This window comes from Corylus avellana, chromosome ca1 (genome assembly GCF_901000735.1).
Source record: "Corylus avellana chromosome ca1, CavTom2PMs-1.0".
NCBI classification, from domain to species: domain Eukaryota; kingdom Viridiplantae; phylum Streptophyta; class Magnoliopsida; order Fagales; family Betulaceae; genus Corylus; species Corylus avellana.
Window position 1 is genome coordinate 6,740,057 of NC_081541.1, and position 18,125 is coordinate 6,758,181.

General features: G+C 35.1%; 1 protein-coding gene across 1 annotated transcript; it reads right to left on the reverse strand.

Moving 5' to 3' along the window:
* Positions 1 to 1,699: 1,699 nt before the first annotated feature.
* Positions 1,700 to 12,401, reverse strand: LOC132172308 (myrcene synthase, chloroplastic-like). Its single transcript, XM_059583821.1, has 9 exons — positions 12,122 to 12,401; positions 11,755 to 12,028; positions 11,285 to 11,660; positions 9,245 to 9,463; positions 9,013 to 9,151; positions 8,677 to 8,925; positions 8,236 to 8,552; positions 8,129 to 8,138; positions 1,700 to 2,026 (listed from the first exon to the last, which is right to left on the reverse strand). The coding sequence occupies exons 1-9, from the start codon at positions 12,353 to 12,355 to the stop codon at positions 1,700 to 1,702; spliced, it is 2,145 nt and encodes a 714-aa protein (XP_059439804.1). The 5' UTR covers positions 12,356 to 12,401.
* Between the last annotated feature and the right edge of the window lie 5,724 nt (positions 12,402 to 18,125).

The following is an 18,125-nucleotide window of genomic DNA, read 5'->3' on the forward strand; positions in this document are numbered from 1 at the left end:
CCCATGACTATCTCTATAAACCACCCACTCTATGTGGGTTTCTTCTCATCTTCCCAATATGAGATCGGGGTGTTACAAACTCCCCCACTTAAACTCCTGACGTCCTCGTCAGGTCCACGTCATGCAGTGCTCCAATACCACATGACCTGGCGTTACTAGGTGGCTCTGATACCACTTGTAACGACACAGGAAAAAGCGCTAGCCACATCTGCGCTATTACTCTAAAAGGACTAGTCAATTTTGGAGCTTCCTTAGAATTCATTATAAAGCTCAATTTCACCAAGTAACTAGGCAATGTGGGACTTAGCACCCATGACTATCTCTATAAACCACCCACTCTATGTGAGTTTCTTCTCATCTTCCCAATATGGGATCGAGGTGTTACAGGAATGGCTACACTGGGAATTGCCATGATGAGTTTTGGTATGACTGGACTCGCCATGGCATGACTTGCCACCGAGCCGCGAATGCTTGGCTAGCTCTTCTTGGTGGGTGTTAGACTTGGCCCGAACAGTATGTGGATTGCCTTGTATTGTACTTCCAGCGTCTGGTTGGGTTGACTGACGTCGGGCTGATGGTGGTGGATTCCTATGAGATTCTTCTCGTCTTCTCTTCTGTGTCGAGTCTTCTCTAGGAAGCAGCCTAGAGACGATCTCTTCATTCTGCTTCCTCATAGCCTCAACAGATTCGGCTATTTGCTTCATAAAATCCATCATGACAGCTGTTTGGGGATTTGGATCATGTGAGGTTCCGGGTATATCTGTTTGGATAATTGGGATAAGATGAGGAGATGTGTCAGGGTGCGGAGGAGTGTTCACCATATCGGAATATATGAGATTAGTAAGAACCGATAAAATATCAAATTCCCACAGACGGCGCCAAACTGTTGAAGCAGTTTTCCGAATGATGACATGGAAAAAGGGCCAGAACAATATTTGATAACCGAGCGTTGAGCTGAGAATGAAAGATAAGAAAAAGGGATCAAAGCTGCCGGCGTTGTCCGGCCGATGGAAGCTCCGATGCCTAAATTAGTCACAGTGTTTAAGAAAAAATGAACTTGGAAATTGTGGATCAGAGAGAAGGTATGCAAAGTATTCAGTTTCAGAGGGTGAAAAGAAGTTACCGAAATAGTGAGAGGGGAGCCCCCTTTTATAGGCATTGAATTGTTCCTGTTCATCTAACACTGTGGACTTACCGAGGGTCCATGTGTTGTCAATATACTAAAACAAGATATTTATTCAGATATGTTCATCATTTTCCGAGGGTAACGCTCGGTACCTGCCTTAGGCTTGGCTAACCGAGCCTGATAACCGAGTGTCGATAATATAATCTATATAAACCTAAGTCTGCCGAACATGAGTTTATTTTGAACAGTAAAAATGACCGAGTGTGGGGAATGGGCCGGTAGGTTTGAACTAGGCCCAACCCAGCCGAAATATGACCCAACAATGATGTTGAGGATCAGAACTTCTACAGCAATGACATAACTCCAAGTGAAGGAGATGATCGATAACTTCTATGAGGCACTGGAAACTTTGATTGATTCTGTTCACTATCCAATGCAGCCACCAAGAAACAAATCCGAGAATAATGAAGCTCGGTCTTGGGTGAACCGAGAATGGTGACGAATCGGGTATGGTTTTGCTATAACCCATTCAAATTTAGCAGGCGATCTGAAGCAACTCATGGCATTGATGCTTTAACCGAGACAAGCTCGGCAGCTGTAGTTTTTCAGCAAGGCAAACTCAGCGATTTGTAATTTCAGCCGAGGAAGGTTCACTGAGGCAAGCTCATGGCATTGATACTCGGCCATTGACGCTCGGTTCACTGATGCTCGGTTCACTAAGACAAGCTCGGCCTTGATGATCATGCATTCGGCTATGGATCTCAAGTCCGCTATGGCAATGGAAGATACCTCCTCGACCTCGTCGATGGTATCACCGGCGGTGTGCACATCTTCGTCGTCCTCATAATCGGAGATGCTTTGATCTCGCAGAGGTGCATGAGGATCTGGCCGAGATGGATTCTGGGTCCAGTTGGGCTCGGTTCATGGAGAGGATTCGGTAGAAATCCTTTTGGAGTCTCTTCATGGCGATCTGCATCAGGTTCTGGGCGTGGACGAGCCTGTCCGACTTGGAGTTCCCTGAGACCAAGGCGTGTTCTTGGCAAAAAAAAATCTTTTCTCTCAAGTGTTCGAGAAAAACAAAACCCCCACATGTTGTGTGTGAACGCACACCAACCAAAGCGAAAATATCTTCTGATGAAGAATAAAACTATCACATGTTGTGTGTGAACACACACCAACCAAAGAAAAAATATCTTCTGAACAACATATGGTACACTATGCTTGCACTTATCTTCCACGTATCCATAAAAAATCAAGAAACAATTCAATTTTTTCTCTTTTCTTTTTCTTTTTCTGCAAGCTTTCTTGAAGCTTCATGCATAGTTTTTTTTTTTGTCTTTTTTTTTTTTTTTTCTCAATGTTAAGAATATTACTTGTTATTTACTTCTTTAGGTATTATTAGTCTACTAGGTTTACCTTTTCTTATTTTACTAGGTTTACCTTTCCTTATTATACTAGGTTTACATTTCTTTAATCTATTAGGTTACCTGCCTCTCTATAAATAGAGGCCTCTGTATTCATTATTATTATCAGAGTCAATACAATGTAGTTCATTGTATACTTTCGCTCTCTCTCTTTTTCTTCCACTTCTAATATATTATCCAATATATTTAACATGGTATCAGAGCCACCTTTCTGTGGCCTCCAATAAACGTCTTTGACGTTTTCTGGCGCCGCCAGTGTTATCTGGCGCATCCATCCCTCTGTCCCTCACGGTTCTCTATCTTCTCCTCAAATTTTTCAGCAGATCACTATACCGCTTGAAAGCCCGAAAGCCAACTGTCACAGAGCCGCCTCACTCAGTCCCATTGGAGCCCTCACGCGCCGCCCAAAGGTTTGGCAATTCCGCCACTGCCGTCCAGCCACCGGCCATTTTTCTCCTTACTTAGCTCAGCCGACCAAGCGAGACGATCTACTAGTTAGATGGGTCAGACTTTCGTTCAGCCGACAAGGCGAGACGGTCCAAGGGTTTCAGGCATGATTAGCCTCTTCAACCGGCCCTGCTTATCTCAGCCGACCAGGCGAGACGATCTACTAGTTAGATGGGTCAGACTTTCGTTTAGCCGACAAGGCGAGACAGTCCAAGGGTTACGGGCCAAACAAGTTCCTTTTAATCGATCTACTAGTTAGATGGGTCAGACTTTCGTTCAGCCGACAAGGCCAGACGGTCCAAGGGTTACGGGTCAAACAAGTTCCTTTTAACCGAACCTACTTTTCTCAGCCGACCAGGCGAGCTACTTCATTACTAGTAGATGGTTTTCAAGTCAAAATTACAACCATGTGAACCAAGCTCCAGCTTAAATGCATTGCTCAAATTCAGGCATAATCTACCGGTCTCTAACAACTTTTATGGCATTACTTCGACAATTGTTTCGGCACAAGCAGCTTTTTCGACGAATTCCTTTTTCTTTCCCTTTTCGTTTATTCAAACTCAAGTTTACACATTGAGTTTGAGGGGGGATGTTAAGAATATTACTTGTTATTTACTTCTTTAGGTATTATTAGTCTACTAGGTTTACCTTTTCTTATTCTACTAGGTTTACCTTTCCTTATTATACTAGGTTTACATTTCCTTAATCTATTAGGTTACCTACCTCTCTATAAATAGAAGCATATGTATTCATTATTATTATCAGAGTCAATACAATGTAGTTCATTGTGTACTTTCGCTCTCTCTCTTTTTCTTCCGCTTCTAATATATTATCCAATATATTTAACACTCAAAAAGAACACGTATGACATATCAGAGATATTTTCTGCCCCTTTCTAAATTTTTTTTTTAAACTCTGCTCGGCACTTCGTTGAATTTATCTGAGAAGAACCTTGAGAGCAGATTCATCTTCTTTTCCTTTGAAGATTCTGGACGCAAGATAATCACCATAACAGATTTTGAGTTAGTAAGAACGTAGTCGTTCCCACAGACGGCGCCAAACTGTTGGAGCAGTTTTCCGAATGATGACGTGGGAAAAGGCCCCGTGCAATACTTGATAACCGAAGGTTAAACTGTGTATGAAAGACAAAGAAAATGGATCAAAGCTGTCGGCGTTGTCCGGCCGGTGGAAGCTCCGATGCCTAAGTTAGTCACAGTGTTTAAGGAAAATATAACTTGCAGATTATGAGTGAGATAAAGTATATGCAAGATATTCAATTGTGGAAGGTAAAAGGGAGATTTAGAGAGTAAAGAGGTTGAAAAACCCATCATGAAAATAGTGTGGAGGTCCCCTTTTATAGGGGTTTAGAAGTAGCAGATATTTTTCACCTTAGTGGAAGGTGACATGGTGCTGAGGGTACCGAGGGTGCTGAGGGTACCGAGGGTGTTTGGAAAAATATGACCCAATAGAAAGTTTCCAAAAAAGGGACAAAATCCAAAGAACAATCCTGAGAGTCACGGCTCCAAAGGGAACGATTCTGAGGAAAAATCTCGAGAGTCACGACTCCAAAGGAAACAATTCAGAGGAAAAATCCCAAGAATTACAATTCCGAGAGAACAATTCTGAAGAAAAAATCCCAATAAACATAGCTCTCAAGAACATCAACTCCTAAGCTTCAAAGAACCAAAATGACAAGTCTTTTAGGTTTATTAATGCTCAAATAATTATAAATTGCCTCTGTTAAATCATGTTTTACCGAGTTATTTTCATTGCTCGGATACATGCATTTGTTTGGTTTTTCATTTTTTTTTTGCAGAAAGCCGAATTTGTAAAAGCTGACCCATTCTCAGAAATGTGAAATTTTCATAGTCTACCAGACTAGAAAATTGGGGGGGAACTATTGGATCATGGATCAGTTGTGCTAGGCCTTTACTAGCCCACAACTTATGCTTGTATTTGGAATCAGGGGCTTGAATGCCGAAACTTTCAAAGAAAGCTAGAGTCCAGGTTCAAATCAATCAACTTCACTGAAAGAAACTCAGCATTCGACTCCTATTGGAACATTGGCTGCAACTCTCACAACTACTGCAATTTATCTAGTTTCTGTGTTGTTATTTGGAACCTTGCAACCAGAAAGAAGCTATTGGCCGACAGACTACTTATTGCTACAGTTGCTTGGCCTTTACTAGCCATCATCTATATTGGAATCATCATTTTTCCGACATTTTGGAATCATTTTTTTGACATTAAGGGCTGCACTTCAGAGCCTGATAGGTGCCCCACACGTTCTTGCAGCAATAGCTAATGATGACATCCTGCCTATTCTTAACTACTGCAGGGTTGCAGATGTTATGCTGGTATGAACTTATCTTGCTTCCTCCTGGATCTTCTAGATGCTCCCAACTGACGTCCTGGGTGGAAATTTCACCATTGGAGCTTCTCTCTTCTTGGAGCATCACAAAGTATAGTGATAATGTTCTTAATCTCATGGTCATTCACTATAGTTTCTCTAGCCTTCGCTAGCCTGATATATTATTATGTGAGCATTAAAGGAAAAGTTGGGGATTGGGGTGATGATTTCAAGAGTGCATATTTCCAACTAGCTCTCTGCAGTCTTCGATCACTAGGAGCAAGCCAAATGCACCCAAAGAATTGGTGTCCAAATCCCCCTGGAATTCCTGCAGACCAAAGGTAAATTGCCAGAAAATGTACCTTGTCATCCAAAACGTGCTGACTTTGCAAACTGCATGAAGAAAATGCCGAGCGTTCCGAGTGTGCCGAGCATCCGAGCGTTCCAAACGTTCTGAGCATGCCGAGCATCCGAGCATGCCGAGCAACCGAGCATCCGAACAACCGAGCATTTGAGAATAAAAAAAAATCTGAGCTTCATTTTGCCGTACTATGGCTGAACTCCACTGCGCCTTACCATCGCCTAGCTTCACCAAGCCCCACCACATCTCCATGAATGGGGGGTATCTAATTTGAAGAAAGGCATTGGAGCACAACATCCCAAGGGAAGCACTCTCAAGGCTATAAACTACTGAACACTTCAAACAGCCAACAAAACTCTCTATTCTACACTCGGAAAATATAGCTAAACTAATCGCTTTTCCGAGAGTCACTTTTTGGAAAAGTAATTATTTATAGCACTTTCCAACTCTTCGGCGAAATATAGCCTGAGAATTTCCCGAGCGTAACTCGGTGAAACATCACTAAGACGCTTTCCCAAGGAAGAGTTCGGAAATATAGCTGAACAAAGCGCTTTCCAAACTTAACCTTTACTCAAAGGTTCTACTTCGGAGAAATATAGCCGGAGAAGTTCCCGAATGTATTTCGGTGAAACATCACTAAGGCGCTTTCCTGATGATGAAGTTCATAAACATCCTTGAAACTACAACATTCATCGAGTATTAAGCCTTCACACCAAGCGCCTTCCCAAGGCAAACATTCAAGCTATTACATGCAAACCGAATATTCTCGCAACCATGCATTCACATAAAGATTCCCATTATTATAACTAACTTATAACCTATGGGAATCGGGGGGTAACTGTTGGGTCATATTTTCCAACAGTAAACAATAAATACAGGACCCTTAGCGCGCACCCTCAGAACCATGTCACCTTCCACTAAGGTGAACACTCGGACTCTCGGTAAAAATAGGAGATAATATCTGCTACTTCTAAACCCCTGTAAAAGGGGACCTCCACACTACTTTCAAGGATGGATTTTTCCATCTCTTCAATCTCTGAATCTCTTTCTTACTTAAACTCTTATTGTGAAACACATCACTGATTTAAGCATCAGAGAGCCTCTGCAGCACCCAGCCCGGAGACCCTTTAACGCTTTTATTATTTTATAGGAGCTGAAGATCGGAGACATCGCCAACACCGCCAAAAACGAAGATCACATCATCCGAAGACTGTTGTGCGAAGAGCGTGCTTCAACACATTTGAAAGGTGCAACACGAATGGCTTTGTGTTTGTTGGTTTAATGAGGTTGTTTGTTGGTATGTTCCTTCATTGATCACACGCATGCTTAGAGATGTATGAGGATAATTGAATGATTTCAAAAACATTAAAAAATAATAATAAATAAATAAATAAAACCTTACTGATTTCAATGCCAATGAATATATAATTTCAATGAATTTTCAACGAAAAGAACGAAAAATCTATTGCAGGTTATTCCTTCAATGTGAAAATCCAATATTTTTTCTTTGATCGAGTGTCGGCAAGAATACAATAAAAAAAAAAAAATAATGAAAATGATATTTAAAAGCAAGTAGAGAAGATAATAGAGAATTTGTTAGAAATGGTATAAAGAGTGGTACTTTTTCGGTAACTATTTTGACTATTACCGTTGAAGATGCTCTAATCTTACTAAATAAACCGCCTCTATGAATTAAAGCTAAAGCAATTCCATTTCCATTTTCTACAAAAAAAAAAAAAAAAAAAAACAACAAATATCCAAGCAGTACAATAATTGAAGTGAACAAGGATTTTAATTCCTTTACTGCTTTCGAATAAGGTATATGTACACTTAAAAAATCAAGAACCCATAGAGGGCCAATTTTAAAAATAAAAAATTAGGCCCCCTGTTGAACAGTACTTATCGCAGCCTCGAATATTCTGATGCATACAATACAATAAAATGGGAGACAATATAGTACAAACAGCTCAATATTACAACAGCCCAACCTGCCTGCCATCAAAAACAGCAGATAGTACAACAGCCCAATATTCAGTTTCTTCTTGCTCTGTCAATTAGTTAATGACCTAATAATTTGGGAAGGTTAATTGTTAAATAACTGATCATATGTCTGATGCAAGTTTGATCATAGGATCATTTACTAACAAATTAAAGGGTTAATAAAATCACTTAATGATTAGTAAGTTAAGACCCTATTTCTATCCTAGATGCCAATAGAAGTAAAAGCAAAAATTTAAAGGTATTAATACAAAAGACAATAATTTGGGAATAATATGTCTCATCTCCTTTTATTCAGACTCAACATCTTTAATGAAGAAAAAAAAAACACACAAAGACAACATAAATAAAGATAAAATTCGATCAACTTCTCCTAAACAAACCTGAAGTTATAACTTCAGGTTTGTTATCTTCTAAGATACCTTAAGGCTTCTAATTCCAATGAAAGATAAAGCGGTAAACAATAGAGAAATATGATAAGTAGATAACTCTAAACACTAGACTTTCGTTAAGGTTGAGTCTCTAGTACTGGTCTTTCATGTCGATCCCTATATGTAGAGGAATAGGATGAATGAATAATGATAATATGCGCTTCTTAGTTTCACGGTCTACAACACCATGTCCATCCCCATATTGGTACATGCATTGAGCCATCCTCCCAAGGTTCATTGCGATTTCAATAAATGTTTGAGAGAAGGGAAAATCCGCAGCTCTTTCTTCATTTATCTTCTTCCACGTGTTACCGATCAAAGACTTTATGTGTTCACGGGCGTCTTCTTCAGTTGCACCAGTTTCATTCATGTAACACTGGATTGATTTTGGAACATCACCTCTATCTAGCTCGTCCTGGTCATCAGTTTCAAAACACACACATATATATGTTAATGTGAGGATGTTAGGCTTCGTTCGTGTAAAGTGTTCAAAAACATTCTTGATGGAACTGTTAGGATATGTACTTTGGTTTGCATACCTTAGATGTTCCAAGATCATCTGCAAGTCGTAAAATCATTGATGACCAATGGATTATGTTGGGGTGGTCTTCCAAGCAATCCAAAGCTTCCTTCGTTAATGGATTTGTGACAAGAAAATAAGCATGCACTAATACAACTGGCGCTGATATTGAAACACGTGCATTCTCAATGTATTCTTGAAAGCTTGGTGTATATCCATTGTAATACCACTTTGCTTCCAGCAAGTAAGATTTGCATAAATTTGCCCACTGAAACATTTAAAGAGGAACAATTAATAAATGAACAATATATATATATATAATGGCGATTGACAAGTTTAGATGTCAAGTCTATACAGCTTTTTTAAGGTACTGGATGTTGTGGAATCCTTGTTCTTTAAGGGTGTCAAAGGCCATTTCATTAATTGAATTGTGGAGAGCAAGAAAACATATCTTCATATAATATGGAAGCCGATCCATTGTATTGGTATCCCATCTAGAATCACAAAGAATACAGATCCTTTATATCAGAGAATCCGGGATGGACATATATGAAGCAATTGATCAGTGTACTGCTATTAAGACAAACCTCTCAACAACATCCGTGAAGAGCTCAAGCTCCTCCAAGGTGCCATATACATCATAAACATCATCGATTGTTGTTATCAATGCAAGGATCTTCGTTAACATTCTCCTACAATATCCAAACTGAGGCTGAAATATTATTCCCACTGCCCATAAGAAATGCTCCATCAGCCTATCCCTTGCAAAGCTCAACTTTTCGCCAAGACCAGTGCTCCTCCACCACCTTCATGTGAAACAAATGAAGAGGGTTCAATATTAGGTCTAGAGTTACAGCAATGAATTTTATTACCTTTTGAGTTAGGTATAAGTCAATTACTAGCTTATTTTTGGGCTATAATTTATATTTATTTATTATGGTCATATAGCAATCAGATTTGATTTTTATTTTAGTGCTCATCATTATTACAATGCCACAATTTCAATATTACCCTTTGTAGGGTCCTCTCAATAAATAATCTACTAAGAATCATATATTAATTAAGTGAAGCTCTTGATATTTCTGATATTTGAGATCCAAATTACAAATCATATATATATATATATATATATATGAAGAACAAAAGTTTGTTTAAAATAGTATTCTATTATTATTTAATAATATTTACAAGAGAAATACTACTCATCTTTTTCAAGTGCCCATCTCCTAGTGTTCTTGTCTATGTGACACATTCACATCCCTTTTCTTTTATTAAAAATTAAAAAAAATAAAAATAAAAAAAGAGCACAAAAAAATACTCTTTTTTAAAAAAAAAAAAAAAAAAGAATACTCTTTTAGGAACAAAAAAATAAATAAATAAAATACTCTTTTTTTTTTCTTTTTTTTTTGTACCTAAAAGAAAAAAGAGTGAAAAAAAAATGGAAAAGGTTAAAACATCTTGGCAAATAAATTAAGGATTGTGTCTTTGTCGCACTTCCAATTGCTAATTAAGGTGCTAAAGTTCAATATTTTTTGTTGCAATAGTGTATACTTGGTTTTTTTTTTTATATTTAGTTTCTGGTATTTATGGTTTTGCTATGAGAGGAACCTTTATTAACGCTCTTTGCACCTTAAGATTTGCCAAAAGAGAGCAGCAGAGAGATTGAACAAAATTTCTTTAGGACCAGATCTCAGCAAAGCCTCAATTCAAAATGGTATGTCTTTTTTCTTTAAAAAACAAATGGAGAAACATCACAAAACCCCTTGAATTTTCATGTGTTTTGAAATTACCTCCTAATGTTCAAAAACTTTCAATTTAGGATGTCAAAATGTGTGAAAGTTTATAGGGATTTTGTGAAGTTCCTATTACCTCTTTTGCAGTAACACTTTCAAACTTTAAAAAGTGACATCAGAGCCTCCCATATTACCATTGTGTGTCAAATTAGACACTTTTGCATTTTTCTCGATCTTCAAAATACCCTTAAAGTACTAGTTATTCAAAAAGAACTATTTGAGGAAAAAAATTAAAATTATTAAAAAAAAAATACTAAAAACATAAAAAAGGGGTGCCATTTTCATGTTAGCCCCTTAATTTTTTTTTTTCAAATGGTTGTTTTTATATATTTTTAATTTTATTTTTGTTAATAAAATCAAGGGTATTTTGCAAAGAAAAATGCAAAAGTGTCTAATTTGACACACAAGAATAGTATGTGGGGCCTTAATGTCACTTTTTAAAATTTGGAAGCGGAATTGCAAAACAAATGATAGTTTCGGAGGCTAAATTATTTTTTTTTCTTTTTTTAAGATATTATTTTTTTGTATGCGGATATGAGATGAAAGAATTCGAGAGTGCAAATCAACTCATAAAGGTACGAACATATTTTCTTTGGTTTAAATTTAATTTAATTTTTTATAATATGAAAGTATAATTGTTTTTAGAAAAAAAAAATAAAAATTTGTTTTTCCCCATTTATAATGTGTTTTATTGTTTTAAGATGTAATTTTGTGTGCAATGTTTTTATTTCACGACTTTGGCAACTTAAGATTTCTTATGAAGAATTTAAGATAAAAACTCACCATAGTGCGAGTTATAAGCTAGTTAAGAATAAGAATAAACATGCATTTTACCTTGACACTTCTTTTAGATCTTCTAGGTGGGCTGCTTGGACAATGTTGAAATCCAATTCTGCGAGCTCAAGCAAGATAGGGTTCATGTCTTGTCTGCTTCTGTATACGTCAATGAACCACAACGCTTCTAACCTTAGCATCCTCCAATGGAGAGGAAGCTCCAGGGCATGGTTCACTATAGCAAGAAGATTTTGATCTTTGCTTTGCTTGACGTACTCCGAGAGTTGCTTGGCAGCGAAATCTCTTGCTTCTTCCAATATACTTTCGCCTTCTACCGAATGGATTGAGGCTTCATACAAGCATATCATTCCCTCGATATCATCACATAGGCACACCTTGAAGCTCCCTATCTCATTCTTGAAACTATTAAAAATCTCTGCAATCAGCAAAGCCCACTAGTCGATAACTAAAAATAATGGGTTAAATACTAAGCCTCCCCAGAAATAGATTACAATAATTAAGTTGTTTACCTTGAGGCACACTGTATCCATGTTGTCTTAACAATCTAAATTCAAGAGCGGTGGCGTATATATTCTCCTTGTTGCACATTAATATTTCACCACCATGATTAACATTGTATATACCTTCCAAGGTCCTATGTATTTCATCATCAAATTGGTAAGATATTCCAAGTCTTTGCAAGATATCAATCAGCTCAAGTTTCTCTAAAGGATCCACGACTTTGTGAAACATCATCCTCACTTCTCTTTTGAGCTTATCAATCCGTCCGGTGAATGACTCCCCCTAGCAAATCAATTTTCTAGCTCATTACTTGGGCACTACTTCTAATATTTAAGACTAAAAAAATAAAAATAAAAACGTAAAATATATATATACCGCATATACACTCGTCAGTGACTGAATGTAATCATAGTGCCAAATGGGAGGTTGGTAATTTGCTGATCGCCGAACAATATTATTGGAAGGAGTTGAGATTTGGGTGGTGGCCATGCATACGAAAGTAGCAGGAACACTTGCGGATTTCACGAATGATGAGATGGGAGTCTTAGGTGGCAGCAGCTGTGGAGTGAAGTTGGCATTGCCGAGTGAAGCAAGACGGTAAAGATCCATTGATGGAAGGCGCGCTTTCAGTGATGAAGCTTAATTGTACGTTGTGGTTTTTGGATTGAATGGATGGATACTTGGGAAAAATATGCTTCCAATGAATACCTTTATATAATACCCATAACATACCACATGTTACATATGCATGCATGTTTATATTTTGTTTGGAAAATATCTCCAACATCATCAGTACATGCGGGCTAAAACGATCGTCCACTATTGCATGTGGTCCTCAAATGTAATTTTCTGGCTTAATTTGTCGTGATATGATAATTTAGAAAATCTCAGACTTTAGCGGACAAACCATTTTTTTTTTTTTCATGGCGGTTTAGAGTAAATAAAGCTTCAGGGCCCAAATAAAATATGTACAAATGCGGAACACCTACTCACCTGCTTTAGTACCATTTTAATATATATGTTATAAAGGTTGTCAAATAGAGTCACCTGCTTTATTTATCTTCTCAGCTCCCTTCTTATTGAAGGTCGATCTTTATGGGTAATTATAATCAACATGGTTTTAAATAATTGATGAATTATGTCACATGGGATTCCGGGCAAGAAAGTCGTGTTTGATTCCATTCCACAATGATATATAGAGTCATCACCTTGCATGTTGATATTATTCTGGAATGTGAGATGAAGTTGGGAAACGTCGTTATAAGGGTATTTGGATATTTACTTTTGTTTCCATTTTTAGTCACCAACTTTTTAAAAAAAATACTTACATTTCATTTATTTTATTTTATTTTAGTTATTAATTTTCACTATTCTATTTAAATATTGATTTTCTTTCAAAGAACTTGCAACATTTTAAAGTCATGCAAGTACATGTCTTATCAAGAGTTAAAAAAACTTTTTTTATTTTATTATATTTTTACTTTTAGTGATCGAGCTACAATAGTCACCACAACTCATCAATTTTTGGACTAAAATAGTGAGCCGAATGCAGTTGCATTTTCACCCAAATTTGAGTCTTGATATATTAGTCAAATTATCCTTTGACTAGTGGGGTGTGAATGCTCCAACAAAAAATCTCAACCTCGTTACGATCTCACTACAATAAAAAAAAGAGAAAATTAATGACGCCCTAAAGAGGCCAAGAGGCGTGCGTTGTTCAACGACGCCTCTAAAAAACGAGGCATCGTTCAAACAATAAACGACGCCTTTGGGAGGTGTCATCCCTCTTGAAACGACGTCGTCCCATTTCAACAGTGGACGATGTCATATCATAGATGTCATTCACTGTTGAAATGATGTCGTCCCGAAGTCAAAGAATACACAATATATATATTTGATTACATATTCCATGCACTCAGCTTTAGAAGAGAAATTAATTGTTCAACCAAGTCAAAGTCAGATGCAAAGGATAGGACACTTTGAGGTTTCTAGAGTCCTCCCAAATGTGATGTGACTTTTAAAATCACCAATAGATCAAAGTACAATACATCACTTCTCAAATTCAACGGTAATTTTAAAAGTCACGTCATATCTCAAATTCAACGGTAATTTTAAAAGTCACATCACATTTGGGAGAACTCTAAGATAACTCTAGGAAGACGTATAACATTACTCCACTTTGAGTAGTGCGCATGCTGGTGCGAAGTTGCGGTCTTTGAAGGAAGAAGACGTATTCTAACTTCTAAGGCACATTACATGGTTGTTGTTGTTTTTCCGGACAACGTTCATCCTTGTCAATTTTACAAAAAATAAAATAAAATAAAATCTAACATGTATTAAATAAAAAAATTAAAAATAAAAAAAAAAAAGAAAAGGAAGAAGTAAGTTTAAAACATTTTGAGAGAGAAATACAAGTGCATCACCCAAGTATTATTTTCAATTACAATTAATAGTTAAATCCAAATGGGGCAATTATAGATTCAATTCTTTGATATTCCTCTTTATCTCTTTCAATTCCCACGTAAGACTGATCTCTTTTTAGGGTTTACCATAATAATGTAACTAATCTAAGAATACAAAAAAAAAAAAAAAAATGGAAGTCTTTTTCAAGAATATGTTCACAAGAATACCAACTTAAATAAAATAAAATATCTCCAACAGTACTACTACATTTGGACTAAAACGATTTGTTCATAAAATATTGTGGACAATATCCAAGTGTGGCCCTAAAATCTAATAGATAGGCTTTATCTTGATATGTGAATTTAGGTAGATCTCAGACTTTAGCAGACAAGCATTGTTTTTTCACGGTTAATTTAGAATAAATTATTAAAAAAAAAAAAAAAACAAGCTTTAGGGCCCAATTATATATTAAAGCTTTAGAGTTTTAATCACGATGATCTGTCTAATTCATCTTCCAAGCTTTTATATGATACTCAAAACATATCGTGTTACATTTATAGACCCTTCCATACTAATATATATAACCCTTGGGTCGTCTTGAGAGCCGTCAACTTTGCTATATAATTATAATACAGCTACACTTTTTAGGATATGACCAGGATAGTGTCTTTATACTATCAATTAAGATTTATTTATTACATTGAGCAGTTTATATGTTGCCATTTATATAATATGTGGAGTTATTACTCTTTGTAATTGGTCCCTCCACATAAGCCGTGCCAATAGAACCATAGAGAGAAAAGTTTATGTCTTGGAATCAATTCCTCATGTAATAATTGATTTCAGTAATGCTATTGTGTTGATATATATATATATATATATATATATATATATATATATATATATATATATATATATATATATATATATATATAATTTTTAGAGAAATGATAAAGGCACAACTATTTTTTGACACAACTTTTCTCTTATGTGGTTTTTTTTTTTTTCTTAAATAAAAATGAAAAAAAAAAAAATTTCTAAAGCATATAACATCCTATGTGGTCCTTTTTTTATTTGGTATTTTTTTTATAAAAAAAAAAATGGTCTTTTTCTTCATAATAATGACTATTTTTTTAAATGACCTTTTTTATGAAGAAAAATACTATTTTTTTTAAAAAAAAAAATTACCAAATAAAAAAAGGACAACATAGGATATTATTGCTTCAGAATTTTTTTTTTAAAAAAAATAAAAATAAAAATAAAAATAAAAAATAAGAGAAAAGTTGTACATTTATCGTGCCTTTAATTTTTATGTGTGATATTGAGATTTTAACATTAAATATTATAAAGATACAAGTATTATTTATGGTTTTAAATAATATTTGATGAATTATGCCACATGGGATACCGGACAAGAAAGTCGTGTGTGCTTCCACTATGACAGATATATGATCTTCCATGTGATTGGGCCATCGTAGATTCTGGACAAGAAAGTAAGATCTCAAGCTTTTTTTTTTTTTTTTTTTTCATGGTTCTGAATAAAAAAAGTGTTGTGATAACATAAACTTCGGTGATTGCTCTTCACTAACTCCCGTAATCATCACAGGCAGCTTCCCTTAGATTATAATTAAATGTAGAGAATCAAACTAGTTTTTGATTTCTATTCAAATAAATTCTATAATAGCTTCCTTTTATCTTTCCCCTGTACCATTTAAATATTCTTTAAATTAAATGTAAGAAACATAGAATAATACTAATTCCAAAAATTAACATTTAACATAACCGTCAAAGCTAACAATGTGGCTTATTTGCCACAAAATAGTAGTTTGTTGTATCCAAATCTCACGTCTGTGAGTTTGTGGAGCTTTTTTGAAACCTAAGTATATTTAACCCTAAAAAAAGAAGAGATGAAAGTAAAATATTGAACGATCTTACAATACTATAGAATCACAAAAAAATAAATGTTGTCCTTAAATGTTGATTTGTGCATTTTTGAATATTTAGCTCGGTGCGATCGGATCCTTTGACACGTAATCTTTCATAATTAGACTGTAATGTTTATCTTTGTTAAATACGCATTTTCAAGAACAAAGGGTAATAGAACAACCTTTATTTTCTTTGTGAGATAATTCTTAGAATTTTTAGAATAAAATAAGCTATTATAACATGTGGGAGTTTAAAAGGGTAATTTGAAAAAAGGTTATAACAAAGGGGACCCAATAACTTCTTCTTCTTTTTTTTAACAGAAGTGTCCCAATAGCTAGTGCTCAAGGTTATTTCCAAAAGAAATAATTATTCAAAATCTTTGGAATAATTCGATCCAAGGCAAATAAGTGGGTTGAATAAAATAGAGGGCAAATGAATAAGTATTTGAAACACCCTCCAACACCTGCACCTTTCTCATCTTCTCCCCCATCTTGCATTATGCAGAGAAACAATAAAGAACTAAAAAATAACATTGAGAATGAATAAATATTAAGAACATTCACAATGGAAGAACCAAATGTTACTTTTATCTAAAATAACTCTTCAAATTTGTAAAAAACTCCCCATAATATTGGATTAACCCAAAAAAAAAAAAAATGAAAAATGGATATTTGATTGGAAGAGAAAAAAAAAAATGCTAAATGTAGCAGCACTTTTTAAGGGAGTCATTTTATTTTTTATTGTTTCTCTCACCTGTTTTCTCTTTTTTCCCATATATTTGCTCACTTTTCAAGGGGTGATTGGTTGTTTTTGGTGTTTTTTTTTTCATGGAAATGGTTTTTTGAATTAAAATTAATAAAAAAAAAAAATTAAAAATAAAATATTATTTTAATAAAATAGATAGAAATATAGTTAATCGGATGTAGATGCATTTAAAAATTCATTATCTAAACTAGATAAAAGTGAGTTTTGATGAGCTATTTTGCATAAAAATTTAGCTCCTCCATTGTGAATGCTCTAATGCGCTTTGCTATAGTAAAAACTACAAATTCAGAATTATTGTTGATAAAATAGATATCATATTATAAACTTGATATGCATAAGATCTCCAGCAGCCTTAATTATTTTAGTTCATCAAAAAGCACAATTTTTTTTATTTTACTTAACATTTTTTCAATACAAATTTTGACAAAATTTCTATTACATTTTCTACGTTTTTTAAATATTATTTTTCATTGTTTTCATTTTTATTGTTTCCTTAACACCATCATGATCTCTATACGAAATTTGAAAAGATCTTTTTAAGAGGAGAACCGTTGCTTCTACTCGTTTCGATACTGATCCAGAGCTCGACCAATCTATGGTCTCTTCATGCAAACACAGTTTTCTTTGGCATTGGACCCTAACCTTAACAAAAGCTTTTCCATTTTAGCTAGCCATCTCTCTCTCTCTCTCTACACTCTGCAATGGTGCACAATTAAATGTTAAATTAATAATTATGTGATTAAATTTACTTCTTCTTATCAGCTTAAGTTATTGGGACAACTGATAATTTAACTTGGTATCAGTGCATGTTAAACTATCAGTTATCCCAAAAACTTAAGCTGATAGGAAAATGTAAATTTAATCTCTTAATCATTAGTTTAACACCCAACACTCTGCAATGATGCTTCTAAAATTTACATTAATGGTCTTTCTTTTTGAAGAGAATGAATAAAATATCCATCTAGTATACTACATGGAGTAATTTTTTCGAAAATTCATTGTACTCATTTTTTTTTCTTCTTTAAAATTGATGTGGCTTTCTAAATTGCAATTAGATTAAAATTTAATCATGATATATCACAAATTCAATGATAATTTTAAAAATCACATCAATTTTGAGGGATACAAAAAAGACATAAGGTGATCATATATAGCTTTACTCTATGAGAAAATAGTGTTATTTTTTTATCAATGTATTGATAAATCATCAACGCCATATAAAATATGTTATAGACTTGCACTGTACGCATCACTTATACAGTGATTATGCGCACTTACATAAAAA

Excerpts from the sequence above, each read along its gene's own strand:
- LOC132172308 (XM_059583821.1), bottom strand. The coding sequence starts at position 12,355 with ATGGATCTTTACCGTCTTGCTTCACTCGGCAATGCCAACTTCACTCCA. Across the intron at positions 9,464-11,284 it reads GATCTAAAAGAAGTGTCAAG|GTGGTGGAGGAGCACTGGTC; the intron begins GTAAAATGCATG and ends TTTCACATGAAG. Across the intron at positions 8,553-8,676 it reads ATGATCTTGGAACATCTAAG|GACGAGCTAGATAGAGGTGA; the intron begins GTATGCAAACCA and ends ACTGATGACCAG.